General features: G+C 45.5%; 1 protein-coding gene across 1 annotated transcript in view; it reads left to right on the top strand.

Moving 5' to 3' along the window:
- MORN1 (MORN repeat containing 1) overlaps positions 1 to 15293 on the top strand; it is a 65148-nt gene that overhangs the window by 32860 nt on the left and 16995 nt on the right. The window contains exons 11-12 of the mRNA XM_087944434.1: positions 7155 to 7162; positions 14745 to 14872. Coding sequence (XP_087800560.1) covers positions 7155 to 7162; positions 14745 to 14872 — 136 coding nt within the window. The remainder of the gene's footprint in view (positions 1 to 7154; positions 7163 to 14744; positions 14873 to 15293) is intronic.

The raw sequence follows: 15293 nt of genomic DNA on the forward strand, positions 1-15293 counted from the left end.
TATTACATGTTTTTCCAGGGAACGCTGCATGCTACAGTAATCTGGTCCTCCTCCCTGTTATTTTTCGTTAGCGTCTTCATAATCCCAAGTGAATAGAAGAGGCCCAAGACCACTCCTAGTTTCATTTATCTTAGACCTAACCACAAGGATTGTTCCTGCAGTTGGCTCCAGATTGGACTGAAATTCCTACCCAGCTGGGATATACCAGGATACATGCTTGGCATTGTGGGGTTGAAAGGGCAGCGACAACCACTTTGATGCTGGCTTCCTTGCAGACTAGACTCTGGGCAAGCATCCAAGGATGGTGATGGCTACAGGGCCCAGTCACCCAGCCATCACATCTCCTCAGCTGCCCTTGTGAACGCTTCTGGCCAGGTACATCAATCCATTCGCAAGTTATCAAAAGTAGCATGGTTCTGTTTTATCAAGTTCCTTGTAAAACTACCCGGAGTCTTTACGGAGTTGGGAAGCCTCTAAATTGTTCCAATAAACTAGTATTTCTTAACTCTGAAGATGTGTGGACTCCCAACTCCCAGGGTTCCCCAGCCAGCATGTTAATCAGTGGAACAACTTGCCTTCAGAAATTGTGGGTGCTCCAACCCTGGAAGTTTTTAAGAAGAGCGAGCAGCCACTTGAATTGATATAAGGCGTCCTGCTTGGGGTCGGGTTGGACTAGATGATCTCCAAAGTCCCCTCTGTCTTCTTTAAGAACCAAATGCTTGCTTGCCTACCCACCCTAAGTGAAAACGAATGCCTTGAATCAGGTTGTCTCCGTCACAGGCAGAGAAGGCGCTTCTGTCCAACAGCACAAAAGAAGATACCCAGAAATCTGCACTGGAAACAAATATAGGAGATCAAAATGTGCCACGGTCTTCACAGTACAAAAAAAGCTTTAATGAGAGAACAAGATTTGCAATAAATAAGAAAGCAGCAGCTTTATTAACAATAGCTTGAGCTGTGGTGGCTCAGTGGTGAGAGTGCAGTACTGCAGGCTCCTTCTGCTGACTGCCGGCTGCCTGCAATTTGGCAGTTCAAATCTCACCAGGCTCAAGGTTGACTCCGCCTTCCGTCCTTCCGAGTTGCGTCAAATGAGGACCCAGATTGTTGGGGGCAAGAGGCTGACTCTGTAAACCACTTAGAGGGGGCTGTAAAAGCATTGTGAAGCAGTATATAAGTCTAAGTGCTATTGTTGTTGCTATTTAATAAGGAAACCAAGATTTTTCTGCATGGAAAGTTCATATCTTAAGCTACTGGATTTCTGCATTGGGCATCCAGATGCCTTGCAAGACTTCAGCCCGTGCTGGGTATAAACTCCGCAATTTTCCAGAATTTCTGCATCCTTTCTGATCAACTCTAAGCACCGGCCAATTTTAAGCAAAGCTTCTTAACGTCTGGACTCCAGGCAACCCATACAGGCGTATCTGGCTTAAGCCTGACATCGCTACTGTGGAATGAGACGCCTGTTCCGTGAGGGCCGATTTCCCCATGCAGCCCTTGTGTTTTTGTACAGCAAAGTACAACAACTCAGCCCGTTTCCAAGCACTGACAATAGCAACCTTGTCGTTATTGGCTGCCGGGTTCCTCCTCGCCCATCTGTTTTTAAAGTTTGCTTCCTATCTGGCCGTGTTTTTCTGCCGCTTCAGCTCAAAATGCTTCTCATTCTTTTGGACAAGAAGTTGGCTATTTCGTTATATGTCTTAAAGCGGGGTGGAATTTATGAGGTGGGGAAATAAAAGCTCAGCGGGCCTTCGAAACATGCGTAGATTCAAAAATCCTCTTTTGGAGCTGGATTTCGTAGATGATTTTAGAGGCAGGCAGTTGGGGGAATGTTTCCCAAGGAACGTAAAACCCTCCAGATGGCCTCTGAGCGATATCAGCCACGGTGATTTGGTCCTTCTACCTTCTTAAAAGGCGAAAAACGTGCTTCTTCACTCCTACCAGGGATTGAAAAGTCACAGGAGCATTTCCTCCCCTCCGGTCTCAAATGGGGTAATCGGCCCTAAAAACAGTTTGAGAAAGACATCTAGAATTGTGAGAGTTTTGGTGACCTTGAACACAGGTGGTCCTCGACTTAACAACAGTTCATTTAGTGACTTAAAGTTACAACAGCATTGAAAAAAAGTGATTGATGACCATTTTTTCCACACTTAATAACATTGCAAAATCCCCACGGTCACGGGATTAAAATAAACGCTTGGCGACTGACTATGATGGTCACGTTCTTGCGTTGACAACCAGGCTGGGTTTTCCCAGGGCAAGTAAAGAATAACTGGCAAGTCTTGCACAATAGCCTGAGCTTATCAAGCGTTAACTTTCGGTTGGACTTTTTGGCAGCTTAGCCAGTTGGACTAGTTGGATGATTCAGTTCATGCAGTGAATCCAGAACGTAGGTTAGTTCAGGAACCCAGCAAAACGCATGAGACAAATGGGACTGTAATGACTGAGTTGCCCGTGGATTGTTCTGACCCAGTTCCCCGAACGCGACAAGCTCTCTCTAGTTAAATCAATGATTCCTTTATTAGGAACACCGGCAGCCCCCGGTAAAAAAAGGTTTTTCTCTCGCCGCAGGCTAACAAGTCCATCCGGCAGGGAGATGAATAGTTGTCTGCCACATCTATTCATCTCCGCCCCCTGCCTTTTATCCCCAGAGCTAGGTGGGGCTTCGCTAGCAGCGGTGCCTTTTCTGTCCCAAGGACCAGCCCATAGATTTCCACTCCTCTCCTCTCCTCTGCCTTCTGTGCATCTGCAGTCAGGCACTGGACCCAGCTGTTCCTCCTCTTCCCCATCAGCCACCTCCAGACCCAGGTCTGTTGACTCTCCATCTGAGGGTTGACAGACAGCCCAGATGGAGATAGTTGACTGCCCCCCCTCCCTCTTCCTCTCTCTTCCCCTCCCTCCCTTCCTCCCTCCTCCTCCCCCCTCTCTGACAGCTCCATTCTCTACTCTGATTTGGCTGCTGGACAGGCCACAACATGGATTTTCGTCAACTCAGGCTTGCTTCGCTGAGCCCTGCCCTTTTAATTTGAGAAACGGACGTCATCAGTCCTGATCCACAGGATGTCCTCCCCATCAGGTCGATCATTAGCAGACAGTGCCTGGAAATGGTCCATCACAGACGACCAGAAGGGTGGAATTCTTCTAGGTAGGAGCTACCCTGCCTAGGAGTCAGCCAGGCACAAGTCTTTCCAACTCGCAGCGGCTTTGGCTGAATCTAATCCGGCTCCCAACCTGTATGGGGAGTAGAACAAGAGTAGGGTGACGATTTTGGAGGGGAGCCCAGGAGAACCCATGCATCCCAGCTGCAGCTGTCAAGGCTGCCGTAAGAACAAGACAACGTCAAGTCAACTGAACACACGCCAGGGACAATCTGCTGGTCAACACCAAGACTTTGTAATAATCATTGAGTGTTGGAGAACGTGTTGCATTCCTGGGACTCCTACGAAAAACCCAAGGCTTCGAAGACCAGATGGGAAATTTTGGGGGGGTTCAGCCGCCTTCCAGATCCTTCCGCGGAGCCCTCCGTGGGGACCACGACAGGATCAGCTTCTGAAAAAACGTACAGTCGTGGAACGAGAACATCTGGATCGCACACGTACATGTCTATGACTTGGAACAGATGACTTTCTTCCCCATTGGGCCGCTCGAACCTCGACAAGTCTCTGGCCTGCGTTTGCATCCAACTGAACGGGCGGCACGGCCTGATACTCAATCCCCTGCCTTTAATTTAATACGAATATTTTGCCGTCGGAGGTCTGAAGCCTTCGTCACAGGTGGCCTTGTGGTGTCAGAGCCCCAGTGCTTCTTCTTTTTTTTTTTTTACTTCCCCAGCCCGTCCATCTGCATTTCTTCTGTTTCTTTTCCTTAAGCCTATTCAAGGGTTAAGAAGTTCAGCTTCCATCTGCGGTTCACTTGGTGGTGACATTTATTTAAGTCGGGACAGCATCGTGCCGGGGAAATCTCTCCCCGTAGCAGGCAAGCCATCTGTCCAGAGAGGGAAGGGAGAACGCCAGCATGCCAGTTTCGGTCTCGAAAAGGCCAGAGGTCTCGCTGGCTTTGTCCTTCTCTTGCTGATCTGTCTGAAGGGATTAAACCTGTTGAGGCCCAGCGTGGTTCTCACAACACTGTGGCTGGGCTTGTGCTTGTACTTTTCCCTTTGTCTGACGAGATGTCTAAACAAGCTTGCAAGACTTCCCCAGCCTGCAGCCTTTGATCTGTTTGGAGTGACCTCTTCCCCCCCCCCCCCCAAAAAAAAACAAGGCCAGAGAGAAAAGGGGGGGGGGGAAGGAATCGGTTTGCTAATTTTCATAATTAAGATCGTGCTGCTCAGACTGGTTTCTGTTTTAGGCTGGCTCGACTCCGAGGCAGAGAAACATACGGCGACGGCAGGACATGAGAGCCTGAGATATAAGTAGGACATTCATGCAACATGCTTCGTTTGAACCCAGGGTGAGGTTGGCACCACGGGGGTTGAATCCAGTCTGTTTTGGCTAGTTTGTGTTCCAAAAAACGGAACGCCAGTAGCTAAATCCTAAACCCAAGGTAGCAAAACAATGCCCACTGCACAACAGTGCCCTCAAAACATGCTTAGGGCTGAGTTTCCCATCCCACACAAACCCACAAGCTACCAAACCCTGCTTAATCCTTAAGTCTAGTGACCCAGGAACCAGAAAAATAGGTATTTAGAATACTAAACTAACCTGCTAGCGGAGTTAAAGCTTCTGGCAGGAATCCAGTTTTGGTTCCACAGGGAGACCTGTTCTTATTTAACACCCTTTAACGAAGGATTATCTTTACTGGTAGCTTACAACTAAAACCCTCACTCAGCTTGTTGAGATGGGAATCAGGCCGATGGTCCGTTCAGATGCTTCCTCCGCTTTTTTTCTAGGAAACTTCTGCAACACAGAGACTGAGTGTTCGCCGTACACTGAGCCAAGATGTAGTTTGTTTGTGGCTTAGTTGTAATTTATGCACTAAACCATAGTTAAACAACCCGGGGCTTTCATGCGCTGTACATTCACACGGTCTACCGCCTGCAGAATTATTTTAAAAGATCTTGCATTGTTTGTCCTTAGTCTCAAATCTCCAGCCCAAAGGATTTCCAAGTTCTTCCTTTTGGGGTGCCCCAAGACTAACCAGAAGAACAATGGGTCTGTGCTAATATTTCTAGGAAGTTGGGAGAGTTGGGGAAGGTCAAATAACCCGGGAGGATGGAGTAACCTCTTAGTTTTGTTCAAAAGTTGATGGGAAGTTCAAGGAGAGTTTTAAAAAAAACACGATACAGAGTACGTAATTCCTCTCCCCGCTCCTTAAATCCAGAATCTAAATCTTAAATCTTGAGTTAAGAAAGAATGGAGGTGTTTTTTGTTGTTGTTGTTGTTGTTTTTTGGGGGGGGTGAAGGTGGATGGCAGCGCTTCTCTCTCCTTTGAGACGAGCATTAACACGAAACACATCTGCCAGCATCTCTGCAAAAAAAAAAAAAAAAAACACCAAGCCTTTGGAATTTAATGCCCCCAATGACTCCCACATCTGGCGCAGATCGTGTGGGTGGGTTGTGGATACTTGTGCCACCCTCAGCCTTACCCAGGTCTCTATCTATCTATCTATCTATCTATCTATCTATCTATCTATCTATCTATCTATCTATCTATCTATCTATCTCTCCTGCCAGTCAGAGAGCACACCAGCCCACCCCAGAAGAAGAAGTTAATGGCGCACCAATCAATTCTTCCTTTTTTGTCGTCCCCCCCCCCCCAAGCAGCGTTATTATAAATAACATCGGAAAGGACGGGGGTGGTTGCTGCCAGCATTAAGGGAAGAAGAACCTCTGCTCGAAAAATCCTAAATAAACAGGATGTGATAGGACGATGATGATGATTAATTAGCTTATCTCTCCTCTCTCTCCCTCCCTTTTCCAGCAGAGGTTCTCCTGATTGGTTCTCCCACATCTGGATCCTCTCCAGATAGTTTAAAAAACCCATATTTGGTTAAATTACAGTACCCGGTTTCCACCCCCCCTCCTAACAAAACGCATTGATTTGATATTCAGAAACATTTTTTATATTTAGTCTGTTAACCTTTTGTAATTCCCACCCACTGCTTTTAAGCTGCAGAATGTGGTGGGGCTTTCTTTTCTTTTTTTTTCTTTCTTTCTTTCTTAATGCTAATTGTTGTCAGTAGGGTATCAGCCATCAGCCCTTAGCAATTTAAACGCATTGAATTGTAATGCAGGTGCCGTTAATTGGAACGCTGCTATTGTTTTCCTGGCAATAGCGAATATGTTTCGAACAATTCCTTGCAAATTGGATTTGAGGACCGGTTGTTGTTGGGTTTTTTTAAAGAAAGAGAGAGAGGAAGCGTTTAAAGATAACTTTAGCTTCCAATTTAGCCTGGAAAGGAGGCCAAGGGGCTTCGTCTCTCCCATTTAGGCTGACCCTGCAGTGGCGTCTCTCAAGCCACAAAGACACTCCTTGCACAGATGCAAATTTGCACGCTCTCACTAGCATAGAGGCTGGTATCTCAACAGTTAGCCCAATTGTGTAGATTCAATGGGCATAGTGGGAAATCCGAACCGGTAGTGTAATGCACACCCAGTCGGAGTTACACCTCCGCGTTTCCACAAAGTAGCTCAGTGCTGTTTGGGGAAGGACTCAAAAGGATTTTAAAAAATTCTATTTTTGCAGTTCCTTTCATTTGCCTTAGGGCAAAACCCGGTGCCTTTGGGTTAAATGCAGCCAGAAAAGCTGCTAGCGGACTTCTAATTGTTTGCCAAGGAGCAAGAAGTAGCAGGGATGTCCATGGTCCTCTTCACATTGAATCACCTTAATTGAAACTGGAGGCTTTCTTAGTGGGAACTCCTGTCTGAAAAATCACATGGCGAAGGGGATGCTGCAGCTATCATAAGTGTGAAAAAAAATGTTCATAAGTCACTTTTTTTTGTCACTTCGAATGGCCACTAAGGGAACCATTGTAAGTCGAGGACTTCCTGTGTATCTCTATCCTGAGCTCGTGGACCTATCCTAACTCAAAAAAAAATAAAAGAGAAACAGAAGTGTGGGCTTGCCAAATTCAAACTGGAAAAGAGGCACTCTGAAAATGACAGGGGTTGCTATTTGCTGTAAAGGCTTCCACAGCGATGGAGCTGATCGGCCAAAAGTGAAAAGGGTAGATTGAAAAAAAATAAAACGGGAAGGAGGGAAAAAGAATAAATAGAAACTGGAGTATAAGTGATCCTAATTGCCCGTCAGAGGAACTAAAAGTCTTGGCAATCGGATAAAGCACCGAAGAACAGCAAGCAGCTCTCGGGGAGTAAATCTCTTTTATATTAATAAATGGGGACCAGCTTTTGGGATAATGCGGCTGTTGTTTTCGTAGTAGTTTTAATAAAACATTACAGATTTTAAAAAACCTAATACAAAGAAATGAAAGGAGAAAAACAATAAAGTGTTGAAAAGAACACATCAGTAGAGACAATAGAAAAGAAAGAAAAATAAGAATATATAAGAGAAAAAGAAATGAAAGATTATCTATCTATCTATCTATCTATCTATCTATCTATCTATCTATCTATCTATCTATCTATCATCTCCTCTCTAGAACACTAAAAATCACCACAGACCGTTCTCATCCTGGACATTCATATTTTGATCTGTTACCATCAGGGAGGCGTTTTATAGGTGTCTTAAAATGAGGACTAATAGATTGAGAAACAGTTTCTTTTCCAAGGCAGTCATGGTCTTGAATCAAACAGCGCATTTGTGATTTAGTCCTATTATTATTATTATTACAATTATTTTAATTTTTAAAACTCTGTAGGGTGATTGTGATGTGGTGTTTGGGGCACTGTGCTGGAATAGCTTTCAAATTTCATTGTATTTGTGGAATGCAATGACAATAAAGGTATTCTCTATCTATCTATCTATTCTATTCTATCTATCTATCTATCTATCTATCTATCTATCTATCTACCTATCTATGATTTCAATGAGGGGAAGGCAACTTAGATGAGGGGATAAATGGGGAATTCATTAGATTTGCCGACAGCATCAAGCTGACAGGAATGTCCAACTGTCTAGAACAGTGATCCCCAACCTTTTTGACGCCGTGCCCGGTACCGGCATCAGCTGGGTGCCGCGGCCCGGTACCGGCATCAGCTGGGCGCCGCCATCTTTTTGATGAAAAGTGCTTCCGGTGACCTCACCGGAAGCACGTTTCATCAAAAAGATGTGCGCTTAAACGCTCGTGAGCTTTTCCGGTAGAAATGGCTTTCTACCCGGAAAAGCTCACGACTTCGCGCCGCCATCTTTTTGATGAAAACGTGCTCCGGTGAGCTTTCTACCCGAAAAGCTCACCGGAAGCACTTTTTCATGAAAAAGATGGCGGCGCCCAGCAAGCCAGTGGCCCGGTAGGAGTTGTTCCATGCCCGGTACCGGTCCGTGGACCGTGGTTGGGGACCCTGGTCTAGAAGATAGGCTTAAGATACAGAAGGATCTGGAGAGACTTGAACCTTGGGCCCTATCGAACGAAATGAAATTCAACGGTGAGAAAAGTAAGGTTCTACATTTGGGCCAGAAAAACCAAATTCACAGGTATCGTATGTACCTGGTATAGGTGTGGGTGGTACCTGGCTCAATAGCAGTAACTGTGAGACGGACCCTGGGAGTCCTAGTGGAGAAATGATTCATTTAAATTTTAAAAAAAAAAAAAGATTAAACTTTTAATAAAAGCATAAATTTATTTAGTTGTACTCCAGCGCCCACATCAGATGCACAGCTGGTCTTTGCTGTGGCATCTAATACCCAAGATCAGTCTGACCCACAAATTTTAAGCCCCTTTGCTCTGCCTGCAGAATGACAGGCCTGTATTTTAGATTAGACACATAACTTGATCCAACATGGGTGGACTTTTTAAAAGTGTAGCAATCTCCCAGATCCCTGGAGTCGGCTGAGATCTCATTATTCAGAGAGGGGGTGTGTGTAAAGGGAGCCTGGCCTCTTCTCACTCAAGCAGTTGCTTTTTTAAAAAAAAAAAATATTTCTCCAGATGTGGGAAGATTGCAGGGTGAACGCATTCTTGCAGAAGAGCCAAATCTCTGCATTTAAAGAAAAAAAAAATCTATCAAGTCAGCGAAAAACTTTCTCCTGGGCATTGGAGGTTTTAAAATACAGAGGAGGGGTTTCTTTCTTTCTTTCTTTCTTTCTTTCTTTCTTTCTTTCTTTCTTTCTTTCTTTCTTTCTTTCTTTCTTTCTTCTTTCTCTTCCTTCCTTCCTTCCTTCCTTCCTTCCTTCCTTCCTTCCTTCCTTCCTTCCTTCCTCTCCATCTTCCTTCTTCTTCTCTCTCTCTCTTTCTTTCTCTCTCTCTCTTTCTTTCTTTCTTTCTTTCTTTCTTTCTTTCTTTCTTTCTTTCTTTCTTTCTTTCTTTCTTTCTTTCTTTCTTTCTTTCTTTCTTTCTTTTGTGTTTGACCATACAGAAAGTGTTGATTTAATCTCCCGCCTTTGCTTGCAATCTTGCATGTTATGTATACTTCTTCGTTGAAGTCTGCCAGTTGTACATACTTCACCTGTAATAGATTTCCTCTCCTCCCGTGGTTTCCGATTTCCAGATGTTAGCACTAAGATCCACACAGACCGAACATTTGAGGATGGAACAGAAGCATTCCTGTTTTCTGGCCCTCTCTCCTACAAATGGGGCTGCCCCTTCGCTCCAATATACCCCCGAGGCGTCATTTTAAGTTTATAGCTGTCGGTTGGATGGATGCGACCGAAGACAGCATTTGTAGAAAGACATTGGACTGATACCTTGGCCTTGATTGCTTTTGTGGGGAGCAGGGTTTCAGCCAGCACTGAAAAGCCAAGGGTTTCTTAAATCCTTACTCTTATATATGTTACACTAGTTTTTTTAAAAAATTATATATATAAACACTAGCTCGATACCCGTGCTTCGCTACGAAACTTATGTGGTCGGGCTTAGTTTTTGGGGAGGAAAACAAGGGGGCAAAAATTCTGCCTCTGCCTACCAGCATCCATCGGTATTCATCTGGCTAGCGTCCTGTCAGTGTGAGAGAGTTGAGGGCTGTTTGGAAACTGAAACAGTATTTGCTGTGTGAGCAAGGAAGAGACAGCAAGGAGCCTGGGCGTGGCTTAGCTCAATTGTTCTGCACTAAAGCTGCTTGGTGCTCTGAAACTAAAACTGAAACTGAAACTCCTCTGCTTGTGTTTTGCATTTGGAAGAGATTTCTTTTTAGGTGGGGAGGGGGAGTAGAACTCCTTAGCATCTGAGCGTGTTAATAATAATAATATAGGAAATACTAAACGCTCTGATGGTCATTTGGAAAAATGCTTTCTTAGCGAGCCCCTAGAAGCCAAGAGGAACATAGGTGCCAAATTTCAAGTTTGTAGGCTTTACGGTTCTGGAGGTTTTGTGATGATGCATGAGGGGCATTTAGCTTTTCCTGGATATATATTGCGTTTACCAACTTAGCATTTTCCAGATGAGCTATACGGAGACCAAAAAGGCAGCTGCCTCAATTTATTCCTTGTTCTGAGGAAGGGTGAGCCAGCACATATATATTTTTTCACTTGTTTCTGCAGTTCATTAACATAGAATCGTAGGGCTGGAAGAGACCTTGGAGATCCTCTAGTCTCACCCCCTGCTCAAGGCAGGATGCTTGATAAGATGTTTCCCAATCTGCCCCCTGTCTGATTTTTTTCCTTGCTCAGTTTTGCTGGGAACTATTGATGGCTGGTAAGTTGATAATCGTGGCCTTCTGGCTTTTTGGGGGGGACCCCTGTGGACATTGTTCAGAGTTGCCCTTTCCAATCAAAGATGCTGTCAAGAAATAGAATAAAAATCATTTGCAAACAGTCCTTTTTTTTTTTTTTTTTTAGGATTTTTCCCAGCTCAAATTCAATTTTTTTTTTTCTACAATTCAATTATCTTAGAAAAGAAAGAACACCAGCCCCTGGCAAATTTCTCCAGGTTATGCTTATTTCAAGGGTTGCCTTTTAATCTCGGTAGCATCATGTCATAATAAGGCCTTGCGATGAAGAGGTCTGGAGGCAGCCAGCATTGCAGTTAAGCTCCCTCCCTCCTTCCCTCCCTTGGGGAAACATTATTTGTAGGTCCTGGAGCCAGAGGGCAAATCTAATCTCCTTTGTGGACGGCAAGTTTTAAAAAATTGCTCAGGAAAAAGATCTAGTGCTTCCCGTCGCTTTCTTGGGCAATTTTTAAGGGTTTTGTGCTTTGAAGCTAGAATAGAATAGAAATAGAAATAAATAGAAATAGAACTGAAAGGAATAGGAATGGAATAGGAATAGGAATAGGAATAGGAATAGAATAGAATAGAATAGAATAGAATAGAATAGAATAGAATAGAATAGAATAGAGAATATACAGAATAGAATAGAATTCTTTTTATTGGCCAAGTGTGATTGGACTCACAAGGAATTTGTCTCAGTGCAAATGCTCTCAGTGTCCATAAAAGAAAAGAGACATTCGTCAAGAGTCAAGAATGGTCAGGTGCAACACTTAATGATAGTCATAGGGTGCAATAAGCCATCAAATCATACTAGGAAACAGTCAATATAAATCGTAAGGATACAAGGAGCCAGATTCCCTTAACCCCACTACATGACAAACTTAACCACTACAACCGCGGCAAGAAAAGGTCGTGAAATGAGGCGAAACTCCACCGTCTCGCTTAGCCACGGAAATCCGGCCCCTCCATTTTGGTTGTCAGTTGAGGACTACCTCTATAAGTCTGCTGCCACCTGATCGTTTTCCCCCAGGACCCTGAGACCCAGGAGGGAAGCTCAGACCATCCAAAACGGCCTCACATTTCACATCCTGCGGATGTCTTGGCTGTGTAAAGTCTCAGCATCTTCCCCGCGCCTGCCTTATTAATTACTGACATTTATTGGTAATTGAACTGAGAATTAAAGGCTAATGAACGGTGTCTGGTCACCTTTACAGGGAATACCGTTGGCAGCGCTAAAAGCACCCCAAGCAATATTTTTTTCCTTCTTCTCCCCCCCTCCCCCCCCCGCCTCCCCCACTGAAGAGAGAACACTGTCTTCTGGCACCGAGGTCAGCCAGGATGGGCCCATAACTCTTCGTGCCCGTGATTAGAAGCTGGTCCTGCAGCTTGACAATAATCCCCTTTTGTCGTTCTCAGTTATAGGTGCTTAGGGCTGATCCTGTGTATCCCCTTCTTTTCCTTCCTCTCCTTTTTTTTTTTTTTTTCTGGCAGTGCCCTACACAGGCGATTAGCGCCTCGTAATTGAGCTAGTCGTTTAAAAAAAAAAAAAAGATAATTAATTGGCATTCCACTCCTCCAGAGGAGGAGGTCAAACTGCCCCATCTTCGGTCATTACCCAACTAGTCATCCCGCTCCTGACTCTGCTGTGTTCTTCCCCAAGGTGACGAGGTGATCTTTCTCTTTGCTGATCGAGAACACATCGCTGGTCCTCATTAAAAAAAGAGGCACGCAGGGAGGATTTGAGGGGTGACACCCGAGTGGCAGGATTAATTAGATCCACGTGCCTGGGCTGATCTTAAAAAAAAAAAAAAAAAGAACACTACAGGTAGATCACAACTGAGCCCAAAATGTCTGTGGTTAGGACGAGAGATTTGTTAAGTGAGTTTTGCCCCGTTTTAAGTCCTTTTCTTGTTCTTAGGTTGTTAAGTCAGTCGCACGATCGTTAAGCAAATCTGGCTTCCCTGTTGACTTCCCTGCTTGGGCAGGGGGTGTTGGACTAGATTACCTACAAGGTCCCTTCCAACTCTGATCATCTGTTATCGGACTTCGCTTGTCAGAAGGTCAACCATGGCTGTGACCCCAGGGACCTAATCATGGTCATAGCAATAGCCCTTAGGTTTACAGAGTCCACCTCTTGCCCCCAACCATCTGGGTCCTCGTTTTACCGACCTCGGAAGGAAGCAAATATGAAGCAGTGGCCCATCGTCTGGACTTTGATCCCCCGATCGCGAGGATTCTTCAAAGGTCGTAGTTTTCTCGGTGCTGTAATAACTTTGCACAGTCGCCAAACCAACTGTTGTAAGTTCGAGGACCACCTGAATTAGCCATCATACGGGAGAGCTATAACCCGTGTCAGGTTCCAAGCAATACACCCGTAGCAAGCAGAACTCCGAGGCGAGTAGATTTCTTTAAAGAACAGTTTTATTGGACGTATCATATTGGCACAGACTGGTGAAAACCGACTCTGAAAGTTCCGGCGGTTTTTACCTCATTAAAAGTAAACGGTTTTCCCCCCCACAATTTCTCAATCAATCAGTCACATGGCCCAATCAAGGAGCCATTCTGGTTGCCGGGTAACGTCGCTCCACCTCTCTTCAGCCCCCTGTGCGAATGTCCTTGGTTCTCAGGGGAAACTATTTTGCTTTGACCACAAAACCCCAGCTATCTCTATTCCCTCCCTCCCTAACCCTCATCCCCAGGGTGGCAACGCCGAAGCCTCCAAGATGGCCTCAGTCAGGCCAGCTTCAGAGTTGACAACGCCTGCTTCGACTCCATATGGAAAGATGGGGGAGAGGGGGGAAGCTACAGCAGCAACTCGGGAAGAAATCTTGAATTCTGTAGCTTTTGAGGTCGGGCTCGGCAGGCGGTGAGTGGGCCGGGAGAACGTCGACGGAGCTGTCCATCCGAGGTCACGAAACACCCCAGAAATTCCCCTGTGTCGACATGCACTTTCCATGCCCCTCAGCTCACCCGGCAGGTCAGCCCTTGGCAGCTGCAGTGTCATTATTGAAATCTATTAGTGCATTAAGAGATTGGAAATGATGCTGTAAGCAGCATTCTTCTTCCCCTTTGAACGTCAATGCGCCAGTGCAGCGAAAGCTAATGAAGAGAGAGAGAGAGAGTGTTAAGAAACCGACGTCCTTTGTCAAAGGCCCAAGGCCAACTCGCTAACCCGAAGGCCATTTTCACCATCCGATGGAAAGTGCCGGAGGAAAGAAGCACAGCTCTGGACAAACACAATTGTCTTTGCGTTGTGAGAAGTCCTTGACCTTAACAGCCTCTCGTTTAGTGGCCGATCAAAGTTAGGAGGACGCTAAAAAAAACTCACGACCTAACGACCCGTTTTTCACACTTCAGACCGCTGCAGCAATCCCCAACGGTTACCTGAATCAAATTCAGAAGCCTCGGCAGCTGGCTCGTATTTATGACTCCTGACCAGCAGAGTCAACGGGGCAACCGGATTCACTTAAGGACCGCGTTAGTAACTGAACAATTTGAGCACTCTGGCGAGAAAGGTCGTCAAATGAATTAAAGCCCACTTAAAAACAGGGCCCGATCATCTGTCTCGCTTAGCAACTTCAGCGTCGGCTTCCCTTGTGGTCGTAAGTCGGGGCCTACCTATAATGGGAAGCCATCTAGGTAAACGTTGAGGTAGATGGTTTCAAGACCCGGGCCTTTTGCAATGTAGCTCTGGATGTCAGTCAGATGACCAATGTAAGATGGCTCTTTGCCCCCAGAAGATCGGAGCTCTTCTATTCATAAACCACAAAGAGAAGGAGAGGGAAGGAAATAGTAGGAAGAAAATACGAAGCACGCAGAAGCAGACTGTATTTGCAAGGGAATCCCACAGATACCTCCTCAGTAACATGTTTTATTCAGAGGTAAGGTTAAGGTTAGGATAGCGGAACGGCCACTAAACAAAACAAGGTGAGAGATATGCCGCCTTTAACCTCAGATAATTCTTTTTTCTTTCTTTTTTTTCCATTGAAGGAAGCCATTGCTTCGGTCTCCCCCGTCTGCAAAGGAGCAAGCATGGCCTGGTCATTTTCAGAAACATCCCCTTCATCTCTCTCCTGGTCGATCCGCACCCTGACCCACAGACTGGCCAACTGCCTGAAGTAAGAAAGGCTCAATATTCAAGGGGGGCAGGGTCTAGCCGCAAAAGCCGTTTCCCCTTTTCTCGTCTCCCTGAATGCCCCTCGAGTTTTCCTACTTAGGAGGGAGAAGCCTGATTCCCTCCCTGCCAGGGTCCTCTCCCAGGTGTGTGAGGAGGGTCTGATGGCCTTAAGGAGTCCCACCAACCCAACATCCTCAGAACTCTCAATCAGGACAGTTTCTGGCACCTGCCCTCAGTCCTCCTGCCTCATGAAACAGAAAGAAAAAGAAGCTAAAATCCAGCGTTTGGCTCCATGTGATGTGAATGGGCCAAGGTATCGTTTCTCCAGAATATCTGAGAATATCCGAGAAGAGCAACCGAGACAATAAGAGGTCTGGGAAGCTAAAACGATAAACGGTTAAGGTTAAGGTGAAACTAGATCT

The sequence above is a fragment of the Notechis scutatus genome, chromosome 16 (genome assembly GCF_049901735.1).
Source record: "Notechis scutatus isolate UNSWTSFEM ecotype Mainland chromosome 16, rNotScu1.2, whole genome shotgun sequence".
In the NCBI taxonomy this organism is placed as follows: Eukaryota; Metazoa; Chordata; class Lepidosauria; order Squamata; family Elapidae; genus Notechis; species Notechis scutatus.